Source organism: Epinephelus moara, chromosome 23 (genome assembly GCF_006386435.1).
Source record: "Epinephelus moara isolate mb chromosome 23, YSFRI_EMoa_1.0, whole genome shotgun sequence".
Taxonomy (NCBI): domain Eukaryota; kingdom Metazoa; phylum Chordata; class Actinopteri; order Perciformes; family Serranidae; genus Epinephelus; species Epinephelus moara.
The window spans coordinates 22,421,880-22,449,223 of record NC_065528.1 but is presented as its reverse complement, the minus strand read 5'-3'; the positions used below and the strand labels follow the sequence as shown (position 1 = coordinate 22,449,223).

General features: G+C 41.3%; 1 protein-coding gene across 2 annotated transcripts; it reads left to right on the top strand.

Annotated features, from left to right (window-relative positions):
* The first annotated feature begins 370 nt into the window (after positions 1-370).
* LOC126385157 (extracellular matrix protein 2) lies at positions 371-9,603 on the top strand. Of its 2 annotated transcripts, none has more exons than XM_050036728.1 (4): positions 371-575; positions 2,067-2,138; positions 4,838-6,275; positions 8,085-9,603. In XM_050036728.1, the coding sequence occupies exons 2-4, from the start codon at positions 2,072-2,074 to the stop codon at positions 9,175-9,177; spliced, it is 2,598 nt and encodes an 865-aa protein (XP_049892685.1). In that variant the 5' UTR covers positions 371-575; positions 2,067-2,071; the 3' UTR covers positions 9,178-9,603. The 2 variants fall into 2 exon arrangements, with proteins under 2 accessions (XP_049892685.1, XP_049892684.1); XM_050036727.1 differs by having other exon boundaries at positions 2,036-2,138.
* The last annotated feature ends 17,741 nt before the right edge of the window (positions 9,604-27,344 follow it).

Here is a 27,344-nt window from a genome sequence, read left to right as displayed (position 1 = left end):
AAAATCCCACTGCATGTTTAGGAAAATGACAAAACACAACCAAACCCTACACCCTACAAGAAAAACACATTTCTGTAAAGTCACTCATTAGCATCAGCAGTCCCCAGACTTCCTGAGAGATTATAAGCATATGGGTCAAAGGTCAAGCAGTTTCCAGGCACTACCTGTCACCCCCCTTAATAACCACTGGGATGTTAATGTCAAACAGTGGCCGCTGTAAAAAGCAGCCGTCACCTCTGACCCCACTTCCTCTACAGTTGCCCCTCTTTCCCGCTATTGATCCTCCAGATTCCTCTGACATTGAGGGTAAGTGTGACAATCCTCTTCCAGATAAAGGCATTTGTGGAGTCATTACCCACTGTGTGTATGTGTGTGAGTGTGTGTGAGAATGTGAGTGTGTGAAACATCTCCACACTGAGAGAGGCACTAAAATATATCATCAGTCATCTGTGTGCGGTTCAAAGGTTGCAGCCATTTCTTCTGGACTCTCAGGCCGCACAGAGGCAGGTGTAGGTCAGCTGGATAAATGCAGGGACTCAACTTTGACATATAAGGAGGCTGCACACACACGTCAGGTAAGCAACACTCATAAATCAAGCTGGACAATGGTTATCTGAAACTTCTTAGTTTGGCTGTATGTCTTTTAACCATTTTTGTTTTTTGCCTGACATGGGATGTACTTCCCCCACTGCTGTATATTTAATTTTAATTGGATCTTTTTTTAATCTCTTTACATGTGTAGTGGTGACGCTTTCCTACGTCACAAACTGAGCGTGTGCATTTGATAGGTGGCAAAATACCTACAGAAATGGACTATAAAGCATCGTCATTACATAAAGTATGAATATATTTCATGTTATTCAGGCAATGTCTGAAGAAATATACTCATTTTGTTGCCAGAAAGTCCTTCACAGTCAAAGAAATGTCTGTATATTCAGTGTTAGGAGGGGATACATATGAAACAGGGGGTTTGGGGGTCCTCAGTCTGGACATTTTGAGCATCAAACACTTTATTTCCTGCATTCTGGTTATTTTTTATGCACTGATTTGTTCCTTTTCTGCATCAATTTATAGTGTAAATGTCTACTGCCACTTTTGTTTTTATTGGGGTGGACAAATGCACAAAGTCCAATAACTGGACTCTGGATGAACTGTGTGTAGTCATGTTTTACAGCGGGGCTTGCTGAGATCCCAAACAGATGTAATGTGTCATTTTCTGTAGTGGACTTCTGAAACATGTCAGCAACTCAAAATTATGTTTATACACAATTGCTATTTTAGGAAAAGACATGCAGCCCTGTTTCCTGGAAATTCTGTTGAGGCTTACACTTTCAACCAAAACAGGCAATCTTGCAATTGAGTCATTTAAGCAAATCTGATCAATAGGTAGGACTAAGACCATTAAGAACTTCATAAACCAATAAAAGGATCTTAAAGTCAGTTCTCAAGCACACAGGATGCCAACGCAGAGACTTTAAAATTGGTGTAATGTGTGCTCCCGTGCAGCTGACTTTTGTAATAACTAACTGAGCAATGTTTTTCTTGGGAAGACCTGAAAGTAGAGCATTACCGTAATCAATTCTGCAGGTAATAAAAGCATGCATCAGTGTCTCTGTGTTGGCTTGGGAGAGAAATGGCCGCACTCTGGCAATGTTCTTAAGTCAATAAAATCCAGTTTTGGTTATACTTCTAATATGTGGTTAAAAACTGGTCGTCAACTCAGTTGTCAAGGTCCTGCACTTTCTTCTCCCACCATCCTCCCTGACTAGTGTTTCATTATCTGACAATAAATTTGTGTTTGGACATAATCCAGACAGAAATGACATTGCCACAACGTTAAAAAGGAAGCAAATTAATAACAAACCAACTTCACTTCTAGGTGACAGGGTTGGGTCATGAAATATCAAGCTAACAAAACAGTGTTAGGTATGTTATTTTTTTAAGCTGTTAGAGGGCCCAGAATCTCCAGGACCTCTGACAAAACATCAGGGTTCAAAGATCATCAACAAATACTTGTGTTTTATTCTCATTTCAGATCCTGATTTTTTCTTGATGTCTTTCAACAGATAAAATGGAAGTGCTCACACTGCTGCTCATCTTCCTCACAGTTTCTGGACATTCGTACGTATTGCAACCCAGTAAGTATAACATTACAAACACACAAAAGTGTGCTCTAGTAACAGTTTAGACTTCATATAATGTCATACTTATTACATCCCAGCTGGCACCGGACGTCTATGACATCAGAAAGACATGTTGGACAACGTTAAATTTTGTTTGGAAATGTGGAATGAAAATGGAGATGAAAACATTTAATGTTTCACAATGTAAAAATTTCACGTTGTGTGGACATTATGCAGATTTTGGGTTTTGGTCACCATACCTCAAAACTAAATATTGTTATTCTTTGTTTGATTGTTTTTTTAATTGTATATTAAGGTGATAACAGAACAAGTGAGGACAAGTGCAGGTGCATGTAAACTGCCAAAAGACTAAGATAAAGTAAAAGAGACTTACAATAAAACCAGAAGGGGACAAAGTGAACTATTAGGGAAAAGGGTGACATTGGCACAGATGTCAGGAAGACAGACATTGAATTTTGGTTACTTGACAACTTAAAAGTAACAATATCAACGTCTTATGTGTCAAATTTACGTTGGCATTAGATGTCCTGACACTGAATTCTGGTCTCCTGATGTCAACCTAAATTCAGTTGAATATCAACAGCTAATGACGTTGGTGGCAAACTGGGATTACTCTTACCAATAACTAATCACAGTCCTACAAAAAACAGGTCATAACACTTCCATGCTAATTTTTTTTAAGAGCCTTTCAAAGGGAACACTAAGTGTTGTAATGCTAATGTTACTGAGCTAGGGAGCTGAGGTTTTTGCATTAAAAAGGTCCAGTGTGTAGGATTTATGGGGATTTATTGGCAGAAAATTATTTAATATTCATAAAGAGGTTTTCATTAGTTTTTAATCACCTGATAATTGTGTTTTCATTACATTAGAATGAGCCATTTATATCTACATAAGCCCCGTTTCCACCAAACACTTTCGGTATGGTACCTTTGGAACCAGAAGTAACCCTTCAGACATGGTACCTAGACCCTAGTGTTTCCATCGCAAACAGTACTCTTAAATGTGGGCGGGGTTGTTGTCACTCACTGCTCCGTCCAGCACTCACTGTATTTCCTCCTTTATCAGTCTGCACCTTGTTTATCATCCACAGAACGAGGTTGCACGCCCACATTTTCAGAATAGAATAAAACAGGCTGCAGTGAGAGTCTCTCCATGGGATATTTAGAAATAGCAGCAGGGCGTAAAATTAACACCCGCCAAGCGCCAGTGGCGGGTAAAAAATGAGTTTGCTGTGTAAAACAAAAACACACACCCGCCAGTGGCCGATGGAAAATTTTGAATTGCATGTGGGTTTTTTATGTGCTTCTACCATTTCTGCCAGTTCTGTCAGACTATTTTGACCCTCGCAGCTTATTGTACGTGTGCCGGAGATGCATGACATCAGCTACCGGAACTTGTTTCCCGGGCATTATATGGTAACTTCTGAGCAAGATGTGGCGACATTCCTGCCGTGAAGCCACCGCCAGAAAAGAGGAAAAACGAAAATGAACATGTTGGACTCGTACAAGAAGAACAGACAGTTAAACGGAGTACAAATGTCGCATGGTGTTTTATTGAAATATGGAAACTAGACGAGGCTGGCCAGCCGCGGTCATGGCTGACCTACGACCCCCACACCAACACAATGAGCTCCAAATTTGGATTTTCATACTAAAAACGTAAGGAAATTATTTCTAGTCAAACAAGGCATGATTTTTTTATTTGGCTGGTGAAAAATATGTTTGGCCGGTAAATTTTTGGAGGTCACTAGCCAATGGCAGATGAGGTAAAAAGTTAATTTTACGACCTGAATAGCGGGTTTGTGAATTTAGTCCTTCTCAGGCAAGCTCAGGGGTTTAGTGTTGCTGTAACCCACAGGAACGATGCTCGACAACTTTTCTTTTCTTCCGAGGGAGGGTAGGGATATATGCAGTTCACATAATCTGGTCGACATTTAGATTTTTAAGCATTTGAAGATCCACTCATTACTAAAATTGCATGTCATCCAACAGAGACAATAAAACTAATGATATGGTCAAAGTTGTTAAAAAATTTAAGGTGTGTTGATGGATTCACGTCTTCAACTTGTGCATTGAGCAACATTACAAGTTAACATTCCACCTTAAGTCGCCAGCAGTCGGCCCAGTGATTTTTTTTCTCAGTCTACAGCTGCTGCGAAAAGGGAGCCTAACATCCTTTCATTTTGTAGTTACAGCCTATTAATAAAACTCTCCTAAAACCATCCTCTATTGACCAATCAGACTGCAGTGTTCACAGCTCCACCTTTCAGTACCAGATCTGTGTGCTAGGTACCCCAACAGAGGGGGGACCAAAAATGGGGACAGTACAGAACGGTTCCATTGGTACCATCCACAACTTTTCACAGTGGAAATGGGAAAAACCGAACTGAACCGTACTGCGGGTTGGAAACAAGGCTATACAGAGCAGGTCCCCTTCCACAGATTCCTTCATGTTGTTTCTACAGTATCCCAGAATGGACAAACCAAACACTGGCTCTAGACAGGACCATTCAAATTTTCACAGGTTTCAGTTGGTTGCAATTTGCAACCTCACCACTGGATGCTACTATTCCTACACACTAGCCCTTAAAGAAAAAAGTGTCTAAAAATGTGTTTTGTTGAGGGGAAAAATGCAGAACGTGACTAATACCTAAGTGAACTATCTAAGTGGTTGCTCTCTGTTTTGACCTGTAGGTCTGACAGTCACCCAGATGGCTGGGCTGGACCGAGACCATGAGTCTGACATGAGGAGTGAACAGCTGCATGATCCTTCTATATCAGTGAAGGAGAAAGAAAATGCTGCCGAGTCCACTGAGAGAATGAAAACAGACGAGGAGGAGCAGACAAGTGAAGGACTGACTCCAGAGACAAACCCAGAGAAGGAGGAGAGGATGGCTCCTGAGACATTTCTTAAGAGTTTAGGGGAGGTAACAGAAAGAGGGGAATTCTCTGCAGCTGTGACAGATTTAGATACAAATAAAGAAGTGGAGAGGATAGAAGATGGACTCAATGTGGTCAGCAGATCAGAGTCAGTAAAAGCAATCCCGACAGGTAACACAGAAACACTGGAGAAAGTTGATCAAATTGACAAATTGAAGCAAGAGAAAGTGGAGGAGGAAAGAGAGGGCAAGCTGGTGGCAGGGATTCATCTTCAAGAGGAGATTAGAGGGGAAAGTATGCAAACTGTAAATCATGAAAATGTGGCAGACAAAGGAGGAAATGGAGAAAAGGAAGGTCACATGGTAATTAGCAATCTCGCACCTCCTGTAAGCACATCCTCTACTCAGCTGGGGGAAGAATCGGTGATTCCTGCCACAATTCAAATTATCACTCAGTCTCAAAATCCCCCTGGTTCTCCTCCTCCTGTTCATCAGCATAATGTCCCTCCATCACCCACACAAGTCCCTCCAGTCTCCTCTCACCCTCCCGTCCCTTATGACAAAGTTAGTCCTCCCAATCCCACAACAATCAGTCACATGCCAACAGTGCTTCCTGGTGAGTCGAGGTCTGTATTTCTGCTTGAAGACCTCCTCACTGAGGTGTTGCAGAATCCTCTTCTCAAGCAGAATCAATTGGACGTGAAGGCTAGCCCAAATTTAGAGGATGTAATGGCCAAAAATATATTGTTCAAACCTGCACGGAAGGAGCAGCAAACCATCATAGTTCAGCCGAAAGAGGCTGAATTTATCCCCGAGGTGCCAGCAGCAACGCCAAAACCCAAAGCAGCAAAGTTTATAACCAAAGATTTAAAAGAGCCAAATCCTCGAGCCAAATCCACGGTCAAGCCTAAACCGAACATGTCTCAGCCCGCAGCCAAACCCAAAACTCTTAAACTGATGGAAAATGACACCAAACTTACTGTGAAGCAGAATAAATCACCTCCTCCTCAACCTCAACTGACCAAACCTTCGGCCAGACCGCGACTCGCAGCTGCCAAAACACCTTCAACGAGGCCAACGAAAATCAACAGAAGTAGTAAAAATAAAACAATTAAGAAGTCAAAGGAAAAGAAGAGGAAGAAGGACAATAAAACCCAAAAGCCATCAGAGAGGAAGAAGAAGGTCATCGCACCAACGCACTTTCCTTACTTTAAGGATAACTACTGTCCTCCTGAGTGTGCCTGCTACGGAAGGTGAGACTTAAAAGAAACTGTATGTGACATTTAGAGCATTTCTGTTATGTAGTGTCAGAGCCTGGATTGTCTGCACACGGCTCTCGACATGGTGTTGTCTTTGCTGGTGGCTAGCAGCTAACAGTGCTAACAGCGCCAAGAATGCTAACAGTAGCAGCAGTGTTGACAGAGCTCATGGTATTTATGTGGGGGGAATCCAAAGGGTCGGCATTACGCTACTGCGAGGCCGCCATCCTGCCACCATGATTGGGAACTGCATTATCAGCCGTAATCACCGTATGAGCGCAGTGCAGAGCAGCAGCGACTTGCTAGCCAGTGGGATACACACTCAGGGATTCATATGGCCTACCAAGCAAGTGCGGCAGTACTGGCTACCACTAGAGATTAGATTCTCTGCCTGAACCTGACTGGGCCAAACCCACCAGCCACAACTCTGGTTGTTTTTAAATGTGCTATATAAATAAATTTGACCTTGACCTTGGCTTGAATCGGGTCAGTTCTCACCAGTTTCCAGGTGTTCGAGTGTTTTTTCTCTATATGAATTAATCAGTTGTCAAGTTCCACTTTCACTTTCCTTGACGCTATCCAGAGTAAGCTCTACTACTCCAAGAGTGTGGTGCTATGAACCGAGCAGTATATTCCAGCAGTGCCCCAAATTTACCAACGATCCAGTTTGCGCCACAGTGGCTATTTATAAATACACCCCGTGTCACAAATGTCAGTTATTGCTCTTGCCCAAAACTGTTGCCGTGGCTCGGGCTTGAGCTCGGCTTAGACAGAAACTATGCAGATTCATGTAGGGTCTTTTTTGGACCCAATCAAAAGCTCTAGCTACAAGAACAAAGAGAAGCTCAACTTCATTCTCTGCTCAGAACGCCATTACACTACTACATCTTTACATAGCAAACAGTGATTCACTGCTGTATTAATGCTCCGAATGTTGTATACTCTTGTAATGATACTGAATAATGTCGTTTAAATCTTAATACTTGATTTTAACGTAATAGATTCCAATATATTTCTATACTAAACTACATCAAGTCATGCTTTCTGGTTCTAAAATGAATTCAATTAACTGATTAGTCAGTCTATAGATGTATGTTCTCCAGTATGCAAATTAGCTGCCTTTTCCCCCCGTTTTATACATTTTTAAATGGGTTTTGGTCTGAGAAAACCAGGTACTTTAAGATGTCACTGTAAGGTCTAGGAACTTTCTTTGAGGATTTTTCACTAATTTGATATTTCAGAGACTAAACTATTAACCAACAAGTGAAACAAAGTCATGAAAGATGTAATTTGACACTTATCTGCTTTCTGTCGGAGAGTTCAATCAGAAAATGGACAGCACTCCCATATCTGCACAGTAAATATGAAGCTACAGCCAACAGCTGGCTAGCTTAGCTTAGCACAAAAGACATTGTATTTTGTTTATTTCATACAAAAATGGAAATGTGAAAAAAAAAAAGAAAAAAAAAACTAGAAAAGCACTCGGAGAGCGCAGACCTCCGCCAAGCAGCTCAGATTTCCTGCCATTTTATTATTTTATCCACTTCGCTTCAACCAATCACCACCAAATTTTATCATCTGTTCCTTGTCCCATTATTGACCTTTCCTGAAAATTTCATCAAAATCCGTTCAGAACCTTTTGAGTTATTTTGCAGACAAACAAACAGACAAACAGACCAACGCCAGCGAAAACATAACCTCCTTGGCGGAGGTAATTACTCAGTAGTGTGTGATAGGGACGACTGGTTTCAGAAAGGCTTGAAGATCAATGTGCATGCTGACTCTCACTGTGTTGTTTTCCAGAGTGGTCCAGTGCTCAGACAAAGGTGTGGACAAGGTTCCTTATGGTATTCCCTATAACGCTCGCTACATCCTCCTCATGAATAACCACATCGACATGATCCAGCTGGACCTGCTCAATGAATACGTCGCCATGGAGTTCCTGGTGTTGAGCAACAACCAGCTCACAGATGGCGCCATAGAGGGGGCCTTTGAGGGGATCCCAGCTCTGAAGCGCCTCTACTTGGACAGGAACCTCCTCAACAGTGTGCCAACCGATCTTCCAGTTTCTCTCGAGGAGCTCCGTTTGGACAGTAACCAACTGAGTGTGATGTCTGAGGCAGCCTGGGCCCGCTGCCCCGGCCTCTTGGTTCTGAGCCTCAGTAACAACAGCCTGGGGAACGGATCTGAATCTCTGCCCGATGGTGTGCTTGCTCCACTGGGCAACCTGCGCACTCTGAACCTGGATCACAATCAGTTAACATCGGTTCCTCTGGGCTTACCACTGTCCATCAAGGAGCTCTACATCAGAGGGAACATCATTGAGCAGTTCCGTAGCGGAGCCTTCGATGGGATATCAGACCTGGTGTTGTTGGATCTGAGTGCAAACAGATTGACAAACAAGGGGCTTCTCAGGGACTCCCTCCTCAACACAACCCACTTGGAAAGCCTCAACTTAGCAGGGAACAGACTAAAACAAGTGCCAAGACACCTTCCCCGCTCACTTAAAACTCTAAACCTGGAAGGCAACCTTATATCTTCCATAAAGAAAGCAACTTTCGGCGCCTTGAAAAACCTGGAACACCTGGGATTAGCAAGGAATAAAATTTTCAAAGTGGCACCAGGAGCATTCAGAACACTGCCCGCGCTGCACCAGTTGGACCTGTGCCACAACACCTTGCGCCAAGTGCCCAGACAGCTGCCGGAGGCTCTGCACTCGGTAGCGCTCACACACAACAAGATTGAGTCAGTGCCTCGTGATGCTTTCTGCTGGGGTAATAACAGTCTCAGCGGACTTGTACGAGTGCAGCTGGAGCACAATTTAATGGATATGGGGAGGTTGGACGCACAGGCTTTCAGGTGTTTACGGGGATTCCAGGTGGTACACTTCTACTGAAGCTTCAGGAGATAGAAACAGTCATGCTGCTCGGACTATTTATGCACAAAATATATGGATTTTTAACAGTATTTACTCCATTATTTTCTGGGGACTGCCCATTGTTCCAAAGCCCTGTCAGTTTAAAAAATGTCCCAAAAACACCCTTTGCTCCTGCTTCTGGGTCATTCTTCAACTATGGTCCATGTTGGTCTGGAAACGTTGAGAAAAGCTAACTCATGTTTTGAGAAATGTATTGATACAAGTTTATCAGTCAAATAACACATTGTTATTTCTATTACCATTTGTCTTTTTTTCATTATAGGTAACAAAGTGATGGAAATGACTGTTTGTTTTCGTGTTAGCATTAAATATATACACCTTATTGTTTGTACATTTAAAGAAAATATGAGCTGTTTGGAAATGAAAGCCAATAAATATTGTTTTCCTAAAAATCTACCTTGATTTTTTCTTAAACATTTCCCACCATGGAGCCAACTGTCCTCCAGCCATGTGCTCTCTTTATACATGACTATCGCTGAGGTCACTGTGTAAACCAATAAACAAAGACAGGCAGGCAGATGAGTTGGGTAGACGAGTGGAGGAATGAGTAGCAGTGGTGTTTGTAGATGGCTCGTTGTGGAGATATGAGCACCATGATTCTGAGTCCCAGGACAAGAGATGTTAGAAAAAGCACGAGGGGAAACACTGGAATCTCTCAATAATACACAGTATACTGTGTGTCTAATCTGACACTGCATGGCTGGAGAGCTGTCCTCTTCAGATGAGAGTTGATGAGGCAATTGCACACAGCTGCTGAGGTTCACCAGGTGCCTGATAACGATGCCGCACCCACAACACACACTCACAAAGGAGGAGGCTTAAGCTGTGACAATTTAAATTGGGTACCTCTGTGTCATTTGTTTTTGACGTTAATCTTAGTTTAATATTAACTTCAAAATCGTGCAGGTTTAAATGTTTTAAATCTGGCTCAGTGACAAAGGACATATTGCAAAAAACACGTAAAAGGCCACTTTTTTATATAATAAAAATAATGACTGATCTATCATTTCATTTTTTTAAGTTCTTTTTGGTGTCAAGTGTGACAAAAATTAAAACTAAGAAAGGTGTTTCTTTTTTCTGACCTGAATGTTGAAAAATCACCAAAATTACACACACCCTGCACCCTCTGTACCATAGATATGTTACATTTGTACATTATTTTGTAGTGGATTCGTTAAAACTTTATGTTCCTCAACAGCACTGTGAATGTGTGGTTGGGTTTAGGCACAAAAACCATTTAGTTATGTTTGGGAAAAGATCATTGTTTTGGCTTAAAACACTCATGTTTGGTACAAACGCTGCTGGACAAGCAGGGACAAGATAGTTAAAACCAGCAGGATTTCAAGGCGCTATCCCGCCAGAACACAGAGTGCTGTCTTGATAAAAGCCGACAGGTTTTTGGGGTAATATTCGGGCAGAGAACGCAGCAATATCTCCGTAAAAAAAACAAAAAAAACAACCAGGTTTGGTGGCTGAAACACAGCTGGGAAATGCACCAAAGGGTTGGTGAAAACACCCAGGACATCACGGGGAAACTGAAATTAGCGAGTGTATGCAGGTTTTTTTAAACACTGGAAAACCCCCTAAAAATATAGACTGGAGTTGTGTACACGGCTCTGCAGCAGATGAGCATGCCTCTCTTTTTTCTTTTGTTTTTTTGGTGTGTCATAATCGATGTCATGGACAGGTTGGAAAACAGATTAGTAAACAGTACAAAGCCGCATGGAGGCCGGAGAATGTTATGATGGTTACTTCTTTTGATATGTCTTTACTTATTTAGTCTATTACAAACTCGGGGCAGACTAATATGAAGCAATAATTGAACGCTGCTTGGACGGAGACGGACATCTCATTTCATTGCGCCAGTCCAGGGGCTAAAATTATGCGTTCATCCTGGGCTTTGTACTTCCATCATTCCTGATCAGAGTCGCCAACACATTCTCACTCCAACCTCGACACATATTGACATATGGTCATGGACTTTCCATGTCCAGATACATCATGCAAGGTACCCTGGGTGAGTTGGTTGTTGACGTTCTAGGACACCGTGTCAAGTTCTGTCTGTTATATTGTCTTCTTTCCAAATACACTTCTGTTTTCACAGTTGGTACAACACTGCGAATTGATGTTTTTTTTCCTTCAACAAAAAACAGACGTGGTTGGGTTGGGAAAAAAGAACAGGGTTTGGCTTTATAATCTCACCAGACGCAAATGTCACTCATCCAGGTGAAAGTCTGTGTTTCTTGAACCCATCCACCCCACTTATACTTTCGCCATCTATTTTTTCATTCTTGGCCTGCCGCATTTTCCCCAGATGCCACTGGGCACCGTTAAACTACAAGAACGACCGACCACATATCATGCCGATGTGAAAGGACAGCTTTTTTTTGACGCCACAAGTCACTGCCCAACCACTGCCATTTGACCCGGGTGTGAATGCTGATTGCAACCTTTCATAGAACATTAAAAAGCCAGATGTTAGCGGGTGTTAAGTCATTTTTGGGGCAGTTGTAAAGGGGCTAAACCGCAGGGAGTGTGTTTGTTCAGAGAAATGTACCTTCAGAACAATGGACATTGACTTTTGGGAGAAATATGCTTTCAGTCCAGTCAGACATTTTCGTAGTAATTGGTCTTCAGAATTTTTGGCCGTCTGAACAATGGCATGGCACTTATTTTGTAACCCCTTATTCAAGACCTGTGGTGAACGCTACTGCGATGCCAGAAGCCAATAATGAAACTGACCACCTGATTAAAAATTGTATTTATTGTGTGTGAAAGTCAGTTTACTGCATGTAACCCACCCAAGCCTCCGTGTTCGGCTGCTTTTACAGACGTTAATTCTGCTCCCACAGACTGTTTTTCCCAACATGTCTTCAGGGTTGGAGAACAATGGATCATTGTATATGCAACAGGAGCAGTCTCACCAAGGTATCAGTAACCAAACATATGTGATGCCAAACTTCATTTACTATGGACCTTACAGTTTTCTCGTGACCTTTTCCCAAAGCAGAAACGTTTAGAATAACTTCAAGGCAACATTTGGTTTCCATTTATCGCAGTAACTTTTAAAGAAACAAGGTAATCATGGACACATTTATCATCTTTATTTTAGATCTTTAATCCATGCCTGGTGTTATGTGAACTGCCGAAAAGTATTTGACAGCAAATTCAACCATGAGTTGTTATAATAAACAGACATGGATGATGTGAAGAGGATGGTGAGAGTTTGGTCCTTTTTCCCCATTATTGAGAATTTCGGATTTTTTCAGGGCTTGTCTCTTCACATCCACCAACAAGAGTTTTCCAAACATCCCTGTGTGTACTTTATCAAAATATACATGTTGACTGTGATGGATGATCTCTCAGGCACATTTAAAGAGTCTGAAAGATGGTTTTCATACAATAGCGAACTGTATTTATCCAGAAGGAAATTCTTTTGCCAAAGAATGCTTCAAATGACAGTAATTATAATTTTAACATTCACAACCAGAACAACCAGTAGGTTCCCAGGGTCAGGGTCACTCACTGGGCCCAGTTTTAGAACAATAGAGCATTAAATATGTGGCAAAATATACCAATCTATATAATGACAAAAACTCTGTCTGTGGGTGTGTCTATGTGTGTGTCTGTTCCACATTTTTCTCCTCACTGACTTGGTCAATCCATGTGAAATTTGACACAGTGGTAGAGGGTCATGGGAGGATGTGAATGAAGCAATATTACATCAATTGGCCAAAGGGGGGCGCTATAGCAACNCTCCATTATTGACCCCATCAAACAAAATGGGGGCGCTAGAGAGCTAATTTCTTAGCTCTCTATTTCTTTGAAATTTAACTTTAATTGGCAACTGGGTGGCGCTATAACTACAGAAAAATGCTTAAAAATGGCTAAAATGCGACCGATCGCTGTGGCTCCCCCTGTGGCCCAATGTTTTTTTCTTCTAATTTTTGGTATGACATCAGTCATGGTATGGTATGCTGTACATAATCACGGAAACTGTCAGTGTGTCATTCTGTCAGTTAGTCATTCTGTCTGTCCCACGTTTTTCTGCTCACTGACGTGGTCAATCTATGTGTAGTCTCGCTCACCAGACCTTTCTCAAGAAAAGAAAGGTCTGGCTGGGCCAACTCTCACTTTAAGATTGGAGGAAAAAAAAGCCCCGGCTGCTTGTATTTCTTTCAACCAATCACAATCATTCTGGGCGGTGCCACAACAACAGTGCAAAAATATTGCTGGGGGAAACAAGTTTTGGTGTAACAAGCCCACAAAAATATCTCCTACAGGATGCGAACCACGGCAGAAAAATGGCTACATCCCCGCAAGATCAAACACAGCAAAAGTTAGTAAAGGACGTGTTGAAAACTGCTACACAACCGGAGGTGGTAGGGCGGGACTTCAGCGGGTGGCTCGTTCCGCCCAATGAGAGGCTGATCTATGCAGCGAAATTCCGCCCACTCAGACTAATCTATGTGAAACTGCACATAGGCATTGAGGACTGGCATAGGTAGAAGGTGACAAAGCTACCAGTGGGTCTGGACTAGTATACAAGATGAAAGTGTTTGAGGAGTAAAAGCAACAACCAGTGCCTAATAGAGTAACAATAGGAGTATGATAAGCACAAGAGTTACTAACAATGAACTAAATGGTGGAAAAAATCAGTGGGATATTGAATTTGATATAACAATAAGAAGGATTGCACATGACAGAGATTAACAACTCCTAAGTTTGTAAATCAGTCGGAAGGCTTGCTAAAACTGCATTCTTTGGGGGAAATTCCTTCAGTTATATAAATAAGCCACCCATATACTATAATAGTGAACTTGATGTGAATTCATTGAAGTTTCTGCTAATATAGAGATATGTGCGAACAAGCTCAGCTGGTTGTTACAAAGTCAGAAAAATACACTTTTTATTTTTTATTTTTTTAAGTTCCTGGATTGTGGGCCTGTGGATGTTGAGGCTTTTTTGGGATGTCAAACTTTTCCACTGTGTATTTCTGTTATATTATTTTTCTAAGAGTTCACTGATTGCAATCACGACATACACTCATGTGACTTGCCATGCTCTGTTATTAATCATGTAAAAAAGAAGCTCTGCTGGTTGCAAAAGCTGGACAACAGACTCTCGTCTCTCTGGCATGATGACTGTGTTTGTGTCTCAGCTTTTCCCAGAAAAAAAGACCAAGTCTCTAAAGAATTGCTGCTGCAGAAATGTTTTTCTTTTTGTCTTCCAGAAATCAAAAGTTCCCACCATATATCCAAACACACACTCTTACACAGACACACACATGTTGCTTGCTCCAGGGGCAAAGCCAGAGCAGCTCTTCTGAGTGGTTTATATAGAGCACAGGACAGGTGATTCCAATCAGTGAGCAATCAACCTGAACATAGAAGTAATGTCCACAAAGCCGTCCATCAGCCACATGTCCACACTGTAGGAAAACTGCAAACTACACATAGATTTTGTTTTTGCAAGTTCCTGCAGCTTTAGTGGATCTATGAATGCTGGTGTCTCTCACTGTGCATGCCCTCTCTATGGACTCTACCTCTATGTTGATGCTGATGACCATGTGAGCTCACTGATTGGAATCACCTGTCCTTTACTCCATAAAGGCTGCTCAGATGCTTTGGGAGGGTTTCTTTCCTCAAGACAACATATCTTAACACTCTGATGCACAGAATGAAAACTCAAAGAACTGAACCTTCCTAAAACAGTCATGTGTCCTTCAGAGACACATTCAGACATTTATATAAATGACTTGTGCTGCTCACTTAAACCTATCAAACATCCTCAACAAAAAGAACGAAAGACTGAGCAGTTTGGATCAGAGAGGGGTTCAGGAAAAGGTCAAAGATGGGTTTACCTTTTTATATTGCTTTTCTTTTTTTTTTAAACACTGAAGGGACCACCGACTACAATAAATGCTTATGCCTAAAATAATTTGGCCAAAATATCCAACAGATTTCTTTTTTTTTTTTTTTCATGTGTTTGGAATATTCTATTTTCAAATATTCAATTGAACAAAACATACAGAACACACACACACAAACATGGCTCCAGTTCCCCTCTCTCCCCCCAACATACCAACCAGTAATCAGAAAATAAATTGGTTGAATAACTAAAATAAACATAAATAAAATTAAAAGTAAATGAATAAATAATTGAAAATAAATACGTACATAAATAAATGAAAATAAATACATACATGAATGAATGAAAATAAATGTATAGATAAATAAATGAAAATAAATGCATACATAAATAAATGAAAATAAATGCAAACATAAATAACTGAAAATAAATACATACATAAATAAATGAAAATAAATGCATAGATAAATAAATGAAAATAAATACATACATAAATAAATGAAAATAAATGCATACATAAATAACTGAAAATAAATACATGATGAATGCATACATAAATAACTGAAAATAAATACATACATAAATAAATGAAAATAAATGCATAAATAAATAAATGAAAATAAATGCATGATAAATACATACATAAATAAATGAAAATAAATACACAGATAAATAAATGAAAATAAATGAAAAGGGCGGCACCGTGATGTGGTGGTTAGCACTGTCGCCTCACAGCAAGAGGGTTGCCGGTTCGATCCCGGGTGTGGGAGCCCTTCTGTGAGTTTGCATGTTCTCCCTGTGTCAACGTGGGTTCTCTCCGGGCACTCCGGCTTCCTCCCACAGTCCAAAGACATACATAACATAATAAATGAAAATAAATACACAGATAAATAAATGAAAATAAATGCATAGATAAATAACTGAAAATAAATACACAGATAAATAAATTAAAATAAATACACAGATAAATAACTGAAATTAAATACATAAATTAAAATAAATACACAGATAAATAACTGAAATTAAATACATAGATAAATAAATGAAAATAAATGCATGATAAATAAATGAAAATAAATACACAGATAAAAAATGAAAATAAATACACAGATAAATAAATGAAAATAAATACATAGATAAATAAATGAAAATAAATACATAGATAAATAAATGAAATTAAATACATAGATAAACAAATGAAAATAAATGCATACATAAATAAATGAAATTAATAAAGTTGTTTGTGCTGTTGTACTTGGCTGGTAAAAAACTGTGGAGAAATTGACCTGGCAGCCGTGAGATGCTGCAATGTAAAGCTCCAAACTGAGTTTTCCCATGCTGATAAATGAACGCAGGTTCCAAATGTTCCACTGCAGAGCATTTTCATAACCTCTCCATAAACAAATCAGTCATGGCTGTTGTTTTTACATCGTGTTGGTGTGGTGATGATTCCCTGGAGGATTCACACAAGAGCAAGAACATGATTAACTTGTGAGGATCTGTGCAATGTCAAATGGAGGAAAAGACTAACAGCAGCGTGGAGCAAACAATAGCAAACAAATACGGACGTGATGATGCACACAAGACTGAAATGCACCTGAAATGTTAATGTTATACTTTCTTTAAAGCTGCAAGATAAAGTTTGAGATGCAGAGATACACAGAGGAATGGGGAATATTTCATAAATACACAGAGGAATTCACTGCCAAGACCAATGTGCTATTTGCTCGTGCTGCATATACCTCCTTATGTTTTCTCTCACAGAGCTCCCATGCAGTCAGCTCTCTGTAAACATGCCAATATAAAAGACTTAGTTATGAAATGTAAACGTCTTGTTCACACAACATCCACTAGATGGCGATACTGTATAAGAAAGTAGATTTGCTGTGTGCCACCAGCTGTAAAATGAGACAGAAAATATAAGCAGCTGAATTTTGGCTCTTCTCCAGCTGCCAAATAAGAATCTGTGGTAATTAAAATGCATATGCTTCAGGAAGTTTATCTTGTGGGTGAAAATGGTATATTTAAACGCTCACACCACACTGGAGAGTCTAGCAATGCAACACCGCACACTCAAACACACACATCTCCACACACACAAGCATGAGTCATAAGACTTTCACAAAGAAGCGACTTCTTCTGCAATAACCTGAGAGTGATCGACTTGACCACAAGCCTGGAAAACAATGTACATCAGAAAAATAGAGGTGAAGAATTTTCCTATAAGAGAAAAGCAGAAAGAGGAGAGAAGGCATTAGCCCACGTGGAGGTGCTTCTCTCTTTTTCCCTCTCTAATAAGTTCACTCAGCGACGTGGCACTGCACCCATAGGGCCTGGGAAAGAGGAGCAGGAGGAGGGGGACGAGAGGGAGGGCTAGGAGAAGCGAGGAGGAGGAGGAGGAGGAGGAGGAGGAGGGGGATTTAGGAGAAGAAGAGAGTGAGGGGGAGGAGGGTTTGCAGGATGGATCCAGGCTCCACTGGCTCAGCGCGTGTCCATAAGGGAAGAGCTTGAGCGGGGCAGGGAGCTCACCAGCACCTCCCTACGGTCCAGCAGGACCCTGACCCTGTATCACACCACATGTCTACCTGGATCCACTGGAAACCCTCCTCCTCCTCTCTTTGTGTCTCCTTTTTCTCCCCTCCTCTCCCTCTGTCTCTTATTTCTCTCCCTTTTTCTTTCCTCTTACACATTTTCTGCTCTCCACTCAATCACTGTCTATACCTGTGCATGCACAGCCGTGTGGTGTTTGTGCGTGGGAGTCACATACGTAACCATCATGTGGACTGCTCCCTCGACAGAGTCTGAACCCGTTTAAGCAGTTTGGCAGATGGCGAATGTATTTGTGTACCTCTGTATCCTGTGCTGGATGCAGTCTGATATTTAAGCTTATCCCAACAGGAGGTTTGCAGGATTAGTAGTAGTAAGGGCGTTTGCTCGTTGCCACCCACTCCGAGTGTATCACCCATCTGCCACAGTTACCTGTGTTGGTTACACTCTTATGTAAACTTTAATTCCCTCTCTCTCTTTCATTTTCTGCCTCAGTTTAAAAAAGGTTTGCCTTTTTTAAGACTCTTCTGCCCTCAGATATGACTTATAAGGCAGTGTGATTAGATGTAATGCTCGAGCCAAAACCACAACGGCATTAATCCACTATCACTCTTCTTCTTGGAAGGAGGTGGCACAGCTCTGCAGAGTGAGTGAAGTGGTAATACTTAAGCATTGTGTCTTTTTTCTTTGGTTGTTTCTTTGCCTTGCTGTTTTTTTATTGCTTTCTAAAGTCATTTTTGACAGTGTATTGTATTTTTTTTACATTCTAATATCCATAGGTGTGGACTCAAGTCACAGGACTCGAGACTCGAGTCAGACTTGAGTCGGAAATTTGTTGATTTTTACACTTATGATTGCGTTTCCTCCAGTTCCTGTTTTAGTCTTTATCATTACAGTCTTTGCTTTGTGTGTGTAATTGTGATATCTTTACTGTTTCTATCGTGTGAAGCACTTTGTGTTGCATTGTCTTTTATGAAAAGTGCTATATAAATAAAGTTTGATTCGTTTTTACACTCGACAAATGCTCATGGCTCATGATTTCACTTGATTTGACCCTTTTGACTTTATATACTTGATACCTTTCCCCAAGCCCAAAGACTAAAAAGTATGCCACATATGACATCAAAGAACTCTTATTTACTAGTTTACAACATTTACATTGTACAACAAGACAGGACAGAAACATACAAAGTTCATTCTGTTGTGGAACTGGTTAATAGCGCTGTATTCAATGAGAGTGCATCGTTAAGTTACACTTATTTTAAGAAACCTGTTTAACAAATAAATACACTTTTTAAAAAGCATTCATGATCTTTGGAAATTTAAATATCACTCTTTTGTAAAAATAGCATTAGCTACAATAAGCAAAGAGAGCATTAAGATTTGTGTCGGACTCAAAACTCAAAGTTCAGGACTTGACTTGGGACCATGTGCATGGTAACATTTTTGCTGGGGGGTGCTGTGCAGTATATACGTGCACACACTTAGGCGAGACAGCTGCCAACTGCAGACACTGTTTGTTTGTTTGTTGAGACTAACAAACAAAACTGGCTGTTTTTTTAGCAAGACATTGGCAGTGATTTTTCCACCAAAACTGGGGATTTGAAACCAAAACATGATCCTTTTCCTACCATAAACAATTGATTTTGTGCCCTAAACCTGACCACGTTAGCCACAGCATTGTTTAAACAAAGTTTCAACATATGCACTCAGTGACGGACTCAGGATGTTTGAAGGGCAGGGGCGAAAAGGAAAATAGGGCACCTACTGCATGACATGGGGACAAGAGGGCAGCCAAAACGGCATATCCACTCGTTTTCATCCAATAAGGCACATTGTCTTGTTTTGATCACTCAAGAGGGCAGCCAAAAGGGCACATCCGCTCGTTTTTGTTAATCATGAGGGCAGCCAAAAGGGCACATCCTCTCGTTTTTAATAATCATGAGGGCAGCCAAAAGGGCACATCCGCTCATTTTTGGCAATCAAGAGGGCAGCTGATAGGGCACATCCTCTCATTTTCGCCACTCAAGAGGGCACTTTAGCGCTGCGTTTTCAACCGAGGTGGCACCAGGGGGGGATGGTCTTACCTGACCACCCCCCGAGTCCATCAAATAAGGTGCAAATGTAACATATCTGTGACTTGCAGAAACATAAAATTCGAATAGTAATTCTCAGGGTTGACAGCTCACTTGTCAGCAGTTGAAACTGGGTTAAGGAGCAGGAAAACTGCCCAGATGTGCTTACATCGTACATACATCTCTTGCTTGAGACACTATTTGTCTCTTGACTGCACGTGTGACAATTTCTAATTTCCGTTTGAATGGGGTGAACATTCAGTTGTCTGTTCACCGACATCCCCTTGGCAAATCAAAACGTTGCGTCCATTCATCACTGGCTGCTAGAAAACTCCACCCTGATGGGTATGGCCACCACAGCGGACATTCCAAGCGTGCAAGATATTTTATGTATCCAAAAGGCAGCCTCAAAACTATTTTGGCAAACTTCTGATCTTTCTCAGCTGCTCCTCAAGTTTAATGTTAGCAGTCCCGTGAGCTGACCTCAAAAGCTGCTCAGCTTCAGCAAAGCATTCCCAGTGGCTACTTGTGGTATTGCAGCAAAAAAAAAATGTGGCCCTGTGGCCCCATAAACCACCGGTGTGAAAGACATCTGTGCAAACAAGGTCAGTTATGACTCATGCTTTTTGTGATTTTTTTTTTAACTATGGTGATTTTATATTTGTAAAACTTTCCTCAAGCTGAGCAAAGCAATTTAAAATCTCTGACATCATCATGATATTAAGTCTATGCGCCAAGCGGGAGGTTGCGGGCTGGGCCAGCAGGAGAAACACTACTGTGCATATTCAGTTGGCCACATACCACGGAAGTAAACCCAGATGCTAGAAACCTTTTTATGGCGTATGTGCCAGGCGAGCAACTCTATTGGAATTAATTGGCGCCATCTGCAATCAAGTGACTATTAAAATGTTTGACCTCCTGTCAGATCGGAGTAGTTTTGAACATTTTAAACATCTTTTTTCATATATTTTCTGACAGGCACCTTTTCATATGCTGTTCAAGATTTAAAACAATGTTCAGATAGCTCATGAGTTATGGTAAATTAACCAACTATTACAGACTGTTGTTCCACCCCTCGTCAATAGGGGGTGCTGCAGCTCCCTCAGCACCCACTTTATCGCACCCATGCTTGGTACTTGACTCGGTTATTACCTCTCTTGACCTGCGACTTGGTTGCAAGAACTTGACTCTTGACTTACAAAACAATAACTTGGTCCCACCTCTGGAAATGTCTCCGTTATATCGCTCATAAACTGCGATAGGTTTAAATACCGTAGCTGAAAATACAAAATTGGAGCCCTTTTGTGACTCTTTTGTTCTAATGCTGACCACATTCAGTGAACTCCTATTGCAGGAATCAGACCACGAAAGAAGAGAATAGGAAGACAGAGAAAAGAACAGACAGAACAGGATATTAAACCACACCCTGCATGTGAGCCAGCCAGACGCACAGACAGAGCTGTGATGCTATTCAGCTGTCGTTCCACCTCACAGGCCTCTCTCCCATAATGCATCAGGAGCTGAATATTTAGTTAATATTCCTCTATAAAATTCTTGCTAAAAGTTTCACAAGCTGCTGCGAGAGTTTTACAGCAAACATATAAATGGGCAGTGGATATGTGTCAGTGATGGTTGTGATTGACAGCCTGTAATTTGTGGCTGTTCTCTTTCACATACAGTAATTGAACACAGTTGTAAGAGGCACACAGATGCAGTTTTGCTGTGTATGCTTGCCCATCTGTGTCTCTCTTTTTCTCTAAAACACACACACACACACACACACGTGTTTGTCTTGCTGTACTGTACTGTGAAAACCTCCCATTGACTACTTTCAGCCCAGCCCAAACCTTAAACCCAGCTATCTCATCCAATTTAACCCTTAAACCTTAAATCAAAGCCAGCCTAGTCTTAACTCTAACCTTAAGCCTGAACTCCAAATTTAGGATTAACCACGATGACCTCACTCTCCTCTGAAGCTCAAACTCAATCACACGGGGATATAGGAGTCCTTGTGAAGGGTTAAAATGGCTGCCTCAGACTCGCGGCAGAGTGCTATTGCATGTGCGAGAGGGAGGTGGCGCTTGAGTTAGCAGAGAGACGGGGGTGAAGCGGAGAAGGGAGAGAAGGAACAGAGGGAGGGGAGAGTGAGAGGGAGGAGGGGATAGAGAGAGAAACCATGGGAGCCAGAGGGACCTCAAGACGCACACACACACATACAGCCCATCATCTGCTCCTGGTCTGGACCTGCACTGACAACACACACACACACACACACACGCAGGAGAGTAACAGAGTTTGCACTAGGTCACGCATAAGCACATATGCAGAAATGGCATCATGGGTATTGTCACATTGAACAGTGTTGCATATACAAATATATGAAGACACACATTTAGATATCATATTCAGTGAAGCCTCTCCACAGCTTCTACAAACATACATGTACACACACATGCATGCACACACTGTACACATATGCACTCTGTTATCCAGGGGCTCCACAAGGGGGCCTACAGTATGAGCGTTCCTCTTTTAAAGAAGGCAGCACATCTCGATCTGAGCACATGAGTCTCTGTAGCTCATCAGAATCCTAAAAACACAAAAGATATATACAGATAACTGCAGCTGCTGCCCTTCCAAAATCACTACAGTATTACTGTTAAGAATTACGATAGAAATAAAATCTATTAGTAGTATTAATGTAATCCTATGGTTTGTTGGAACACACTATAGAAAAATACTGTAATAATACCATGGAATTGACTAAGGTGATCTTACAGTGAAATCATAGTTACACTATAATGTTTATACAGTATGGCTAAAGTGATTAACCCAAGCTGAGGTAGGATATTTGTGCATTTAGTCCTTCTAAGGCAAGCTCAGAGGTTTAGTGTTGCCGTAGCCCACAGGAACAACGCTCCACAACGCTTTTTTTCCCCCAAGTGAGGATTAGGATCTATGCAGCTCACATAATCCAGTCAAAATTAAAATATATTTTTAAATGCTTGAAGATCCACTCATTACTGAAAGTGTCTGTCATCCAAGAGAGACAATAAAAACTAAAGTGATGGTCAGAGTTGTCACAGTGAAATTTAAGGTGTGCTGATGGATTCACGTCGTCAGCTCATACTTGAGTAACATTACAAGTTAACGTTCCACCTTAAAAGTTGCCGGCAGTCAGCCCAGTGGATTAAATTATTTTTTTCTCAGACTCTCAAACATCCTTTCATTTTATAGTTACAGTAATAAAACTCTCCACAGTATGAACAGTGGTTACATGAGCCTCAAAACCAGCCACAACTCAGCCCTGAGCAGAGTGACCGTCCTCTATTGACCAATCAGACTGCAGTGTTCACAGCTCCACCAGATCTGTGTGCTAGGTACACCAACAGAGGGGGGACCAAAAATGGGGACAGTACAGAACGGTTCCATTGGTACCATCCACAACTTTTCACAGTGGAAAGAGAAAAAAACTGTACTGTACCGTACTGCTCCGACACTCTTGAACACATTACACTGGCACTTGCTGTTAAAGTCATCCTGTTCCCAGTGTGAGACGTTGAAACTGAGAGGGCCACAGATTTGATTGAATCTGAATTGATAGTAAATGTGATACTTCCAACTAGATACGTACATACTGTATGAATTCACACTTTACATGTGTCATGTGGTCGTCCCGGATTAAGACATTCATTCGTAATTTACTTCCATAATTATGGAAGTAAATGACATTCATAAAGATTTGAATCTTAGTGAATAAACAACTGAATAACTATTAGTACAATACAATCACCACTGCAGTATTTTACTCTGAAATCCATCTGTCTGAATTCATGTGGTCTGAATTCTTCTCTTTGAAAGTATCAGTAGGCCCATTTGATGTCAAGTTGTGCTTGCTTCTAAAATTCAAGATAATTACACCATAAATTGAGCAGAAAAGGCACAAATTGGTGCAAGTGTTTGAGGCTCAAATTGTTCTTGCAGAGGACCCCCAAACCCCCCATTTCATTTCAATGAATTAAAAAGATCTTAATCTTCATCTGTTGATTCGCTATGTGAGCTTCATTGTCACTTGTTTCAAAGAGTTGGTTTCAAACTCCATTTAGGTCAGATCAGGGGCTGACTCATCTCTGTAAAAAAGAAATCCACCCCGAAATGTCTGTCCAGTCCAAACAGACCTCAGCCTCTGCTTTGATTTGGTCGCCTGATCTGTCAGTCAAAGGTTAATCAGTCCTATTGACATCCTGAAAATTCCTGGCTTTACACCGGCGGGCCAGTGAAACTCAAAAACCCCTCAAGCCTTCAGGTGTCCACCAAACATGAACAAAGCCACAGACTGGCTTTACTGGAATTCCACTTGGTGCTTGTAATGCATTTTATAGGGTTCATTAATGGACCAGCTTTTAGTAACTCCTATTTAGGAAGAGCATTCTGTATTCAGACTCTAATAAAACGTCTGTACTTCTATCTGGGGCAAATGAACGAGCCAAACTGTGTTGATCAGTTGTTCAGGTAGTCCTATATGCAGCTTGCTCTTTTCCTCAACCATCTGTCTGCCCCAGGCACAAGACACTCTGAAAACTCTAAACGAGGTCACCGCAGGAAGCACTTCCCCTGTTTCTTCTGCTTCCTGTGATGGCTATTACCATGGTAACACCTTTTAATGAAAGTCTAGACAGGTTAGCACGAGGAAAACCAGGTCACTAAAAACAAAACATTGTTCGAAAGGCTTAAAATAGTGGAATAAAAAGACGGAGAGAAGCTCAATGACCAAGTCAAATAAACAATTTAGGAGTTTTCACCTGATCAAATGGTTTTCCGTGCTAAGCAGCAGACGTTACCTAAGCAATCACTCAACTCCCATTTTTGCTGATGTGTGTTGTTAATGTCAATGAGCAGAAAGTGAGGCAGACAAAGCCAGTGGAGTCATTAGAGAAGATGAAGGGAAAGAACTACCACAAACTCTCCGAGGCCACTTGCTAAGATTATTCTGGACCTCGGTTGCTGCAGTACCACATTACATGACCCACGTACAGTAGTTAACAAATCACCTGACACCACAAATCATTCTCTGTCACCACCTAACGCCGAAACATCTGACATGAGTTGGCTCCACTTCCTGTTTCGCCTCTAATTTGACTGCCATAAAGTGAATTAGTAGCACTGGCAACAACAAATTAGAGGTGATTTCTGTCTCTGATCACAGCGGGTTTTACACAGCTTTATTGGGAGCAGTAGGGGAGGGATGTGACACAGGCGAGGGGAGGCTGGCGAACGCCAGGCGCTTTGATGAGACGGAGGCAAGTCTAGACACACGGAGATGCCGTACAAAGTGGAGTGGTGTGTATAAACACACTCTGCTGTCACGCCTGGGAGATTATCCAAAGTATTGTCACGGCTAATTCATTTCCATCAGTAACTTTAGTGAGACTGACAAACTTGCCGTCGTGTACAAACACATGACTGACCGGCGAGATCATCTGAATATTGATTTGACAGCAAAATTAGTCGGATGCTCCTCATTAATCAAAAAGCTAATCACACATGACACTCATATCAAAACAGTGACCGGAGGACACGATCAAATATCTGTATTAGAACATTCATGTAAATCAAAGGTAGAAGCACCACCCATTGCTACTCATTGGAAATGCTAACGAGGCCAAGGCTGCATCCAAAATTCCATATTAACATGCTATTTAGTACGCTAAAATCATATGTGAGACTTTATAGCATATACACATTCTATTAGTACATGATTTCCATACTATTTTGAGCGAAATATTAGACTATACAAACTACACCAACATAAATATCCACAATACAAAGCAGTAGTGAGGGCCATGTTTATGGATGGATGGATGATATATCACATGATGATTGAGCTTTGTTTTGGGTACATCATATGGATTTTGTTAGCCATTCCAGTGGCGTGGCTGCACCGATATCGGTCATTCAATCCACCACTTTAAGAGAGTCTGAAATATCTCAAACTATTTGGGTGGCATGCCATGACATTTGGTATACACGCAAACATCATACCTGCTAAACATCAGCTTGTTAGCATGATGATGTTAGCATTTAGCTAATTTAAGAACTGGCGGCAAAAATGAGCGCAATTACATGGACATGAATAACCTGTTTATGAAGCTTATACTGGTTATGACGGGTGTTTACCTAAGCACAGAGAAACCAGGCTATTCACATCCCCTGTATTCATCCCAGTTTCTGTGTAGTCCTCCAGCAGGTTTCTCATTAGTGTTTACATGCTGAGACACATAAACAAAATACTCCAAAAACCAGATCATAAACAGATTATTCATGTCCACATTATCACACTCAGTGACACAACAAGTTCACCTGAAGCTCGCATTTTCTAACAGCCAAAATATTCCTACATATGTGAAGACGAACCAAAAACTCAGAGGTCCATCATGCTCGCTGTCAGGCAGTGTCATTGTGGGCATTGGTTACGGTGATAACATATCTCCAACTGGCAAGGGGTCTCTCAGAAAGTGACATGGTAACTAGAGCTCAGAGCATCTGAAAACATACATATTACTGTTTATGTAGACTTCACAAAAATATGTTGAATGATAGTAGCCCAAACACGTTGGGTATGTAGTGCATAGTATGTGAATTTGGATGCAGCTCAAGAATCCACGGCCATGCTAGCAGCTGTGCATAGCTTTGATTCATCCATTTTCCATAACCGCTTATTCTGTTGGGGGTCGCAGGGGAACTGGGCAATAGGTGGGCTGACACATAGAGACAGACAACCATTCACACTCACATTCACACCTACGGACAATTTAGAGTCACCAATTAACCTGCATGTCTTTGGACTGTGGGAGGAAGCTGGAGTACCTGGAGAAAACCCATGCTGACACAGGGAGAACATGCAAACTCTGCACAGAAGGGCGCTCCCACCCTGGGTTCAGGGCAACAATGCTAACCACTGCATCACCGTGCCACCCACATAGCTTTGAGCTAAATGCTAATGTCAGCATTCTAACATTTGGATGTCTCATAGGTATGACGTTACAGTGTTTACTGCCTTAGCTTAGCATGTAAGCATGCTAACATTTGCTCATTAACACTAATTGCAAATTGTCGGTGAAGATACTCAGTCATCCAGGCCATGGCAATCGTAAGAGCTATATCGTAGGCAACTGGACTTGCTTGCGTTTCTTGACGACGTTTCGCATCTCATCCAAGAAGAAGAACTGAAGAAGCTTCTGCAGATGAGAAGCGAAACGTCTTCAAGAAACGCAAGCAAGTCCAGTTGCCTATGATATAGCTCTTAGGACTAAACGCAAAGTACAGCTGAGGCTAATTGTCATCAGTTATGCAGAGATGAGGTCATAAACCAAAGTACTGGACAAATCAAAAGTTTGAGGTGGTAATGCCGCTCCAAGAAAAGTCCAATCAAAGCTGTACAGCTCATCCTGAGGGGAAAATGAATGTCTACAGCAAATTTCGTGGCTATTCATCCAACACACTTGTCAGCATTTCACTAAAATCCAAAATTTTGGCCTAGCTGTTAGCCATCTACAGTGCGTTGTTTGTAATAAATGTAACAACATTACAATTTTAACATTTCATAATCTCTGTGATACTGAAATAAAAACA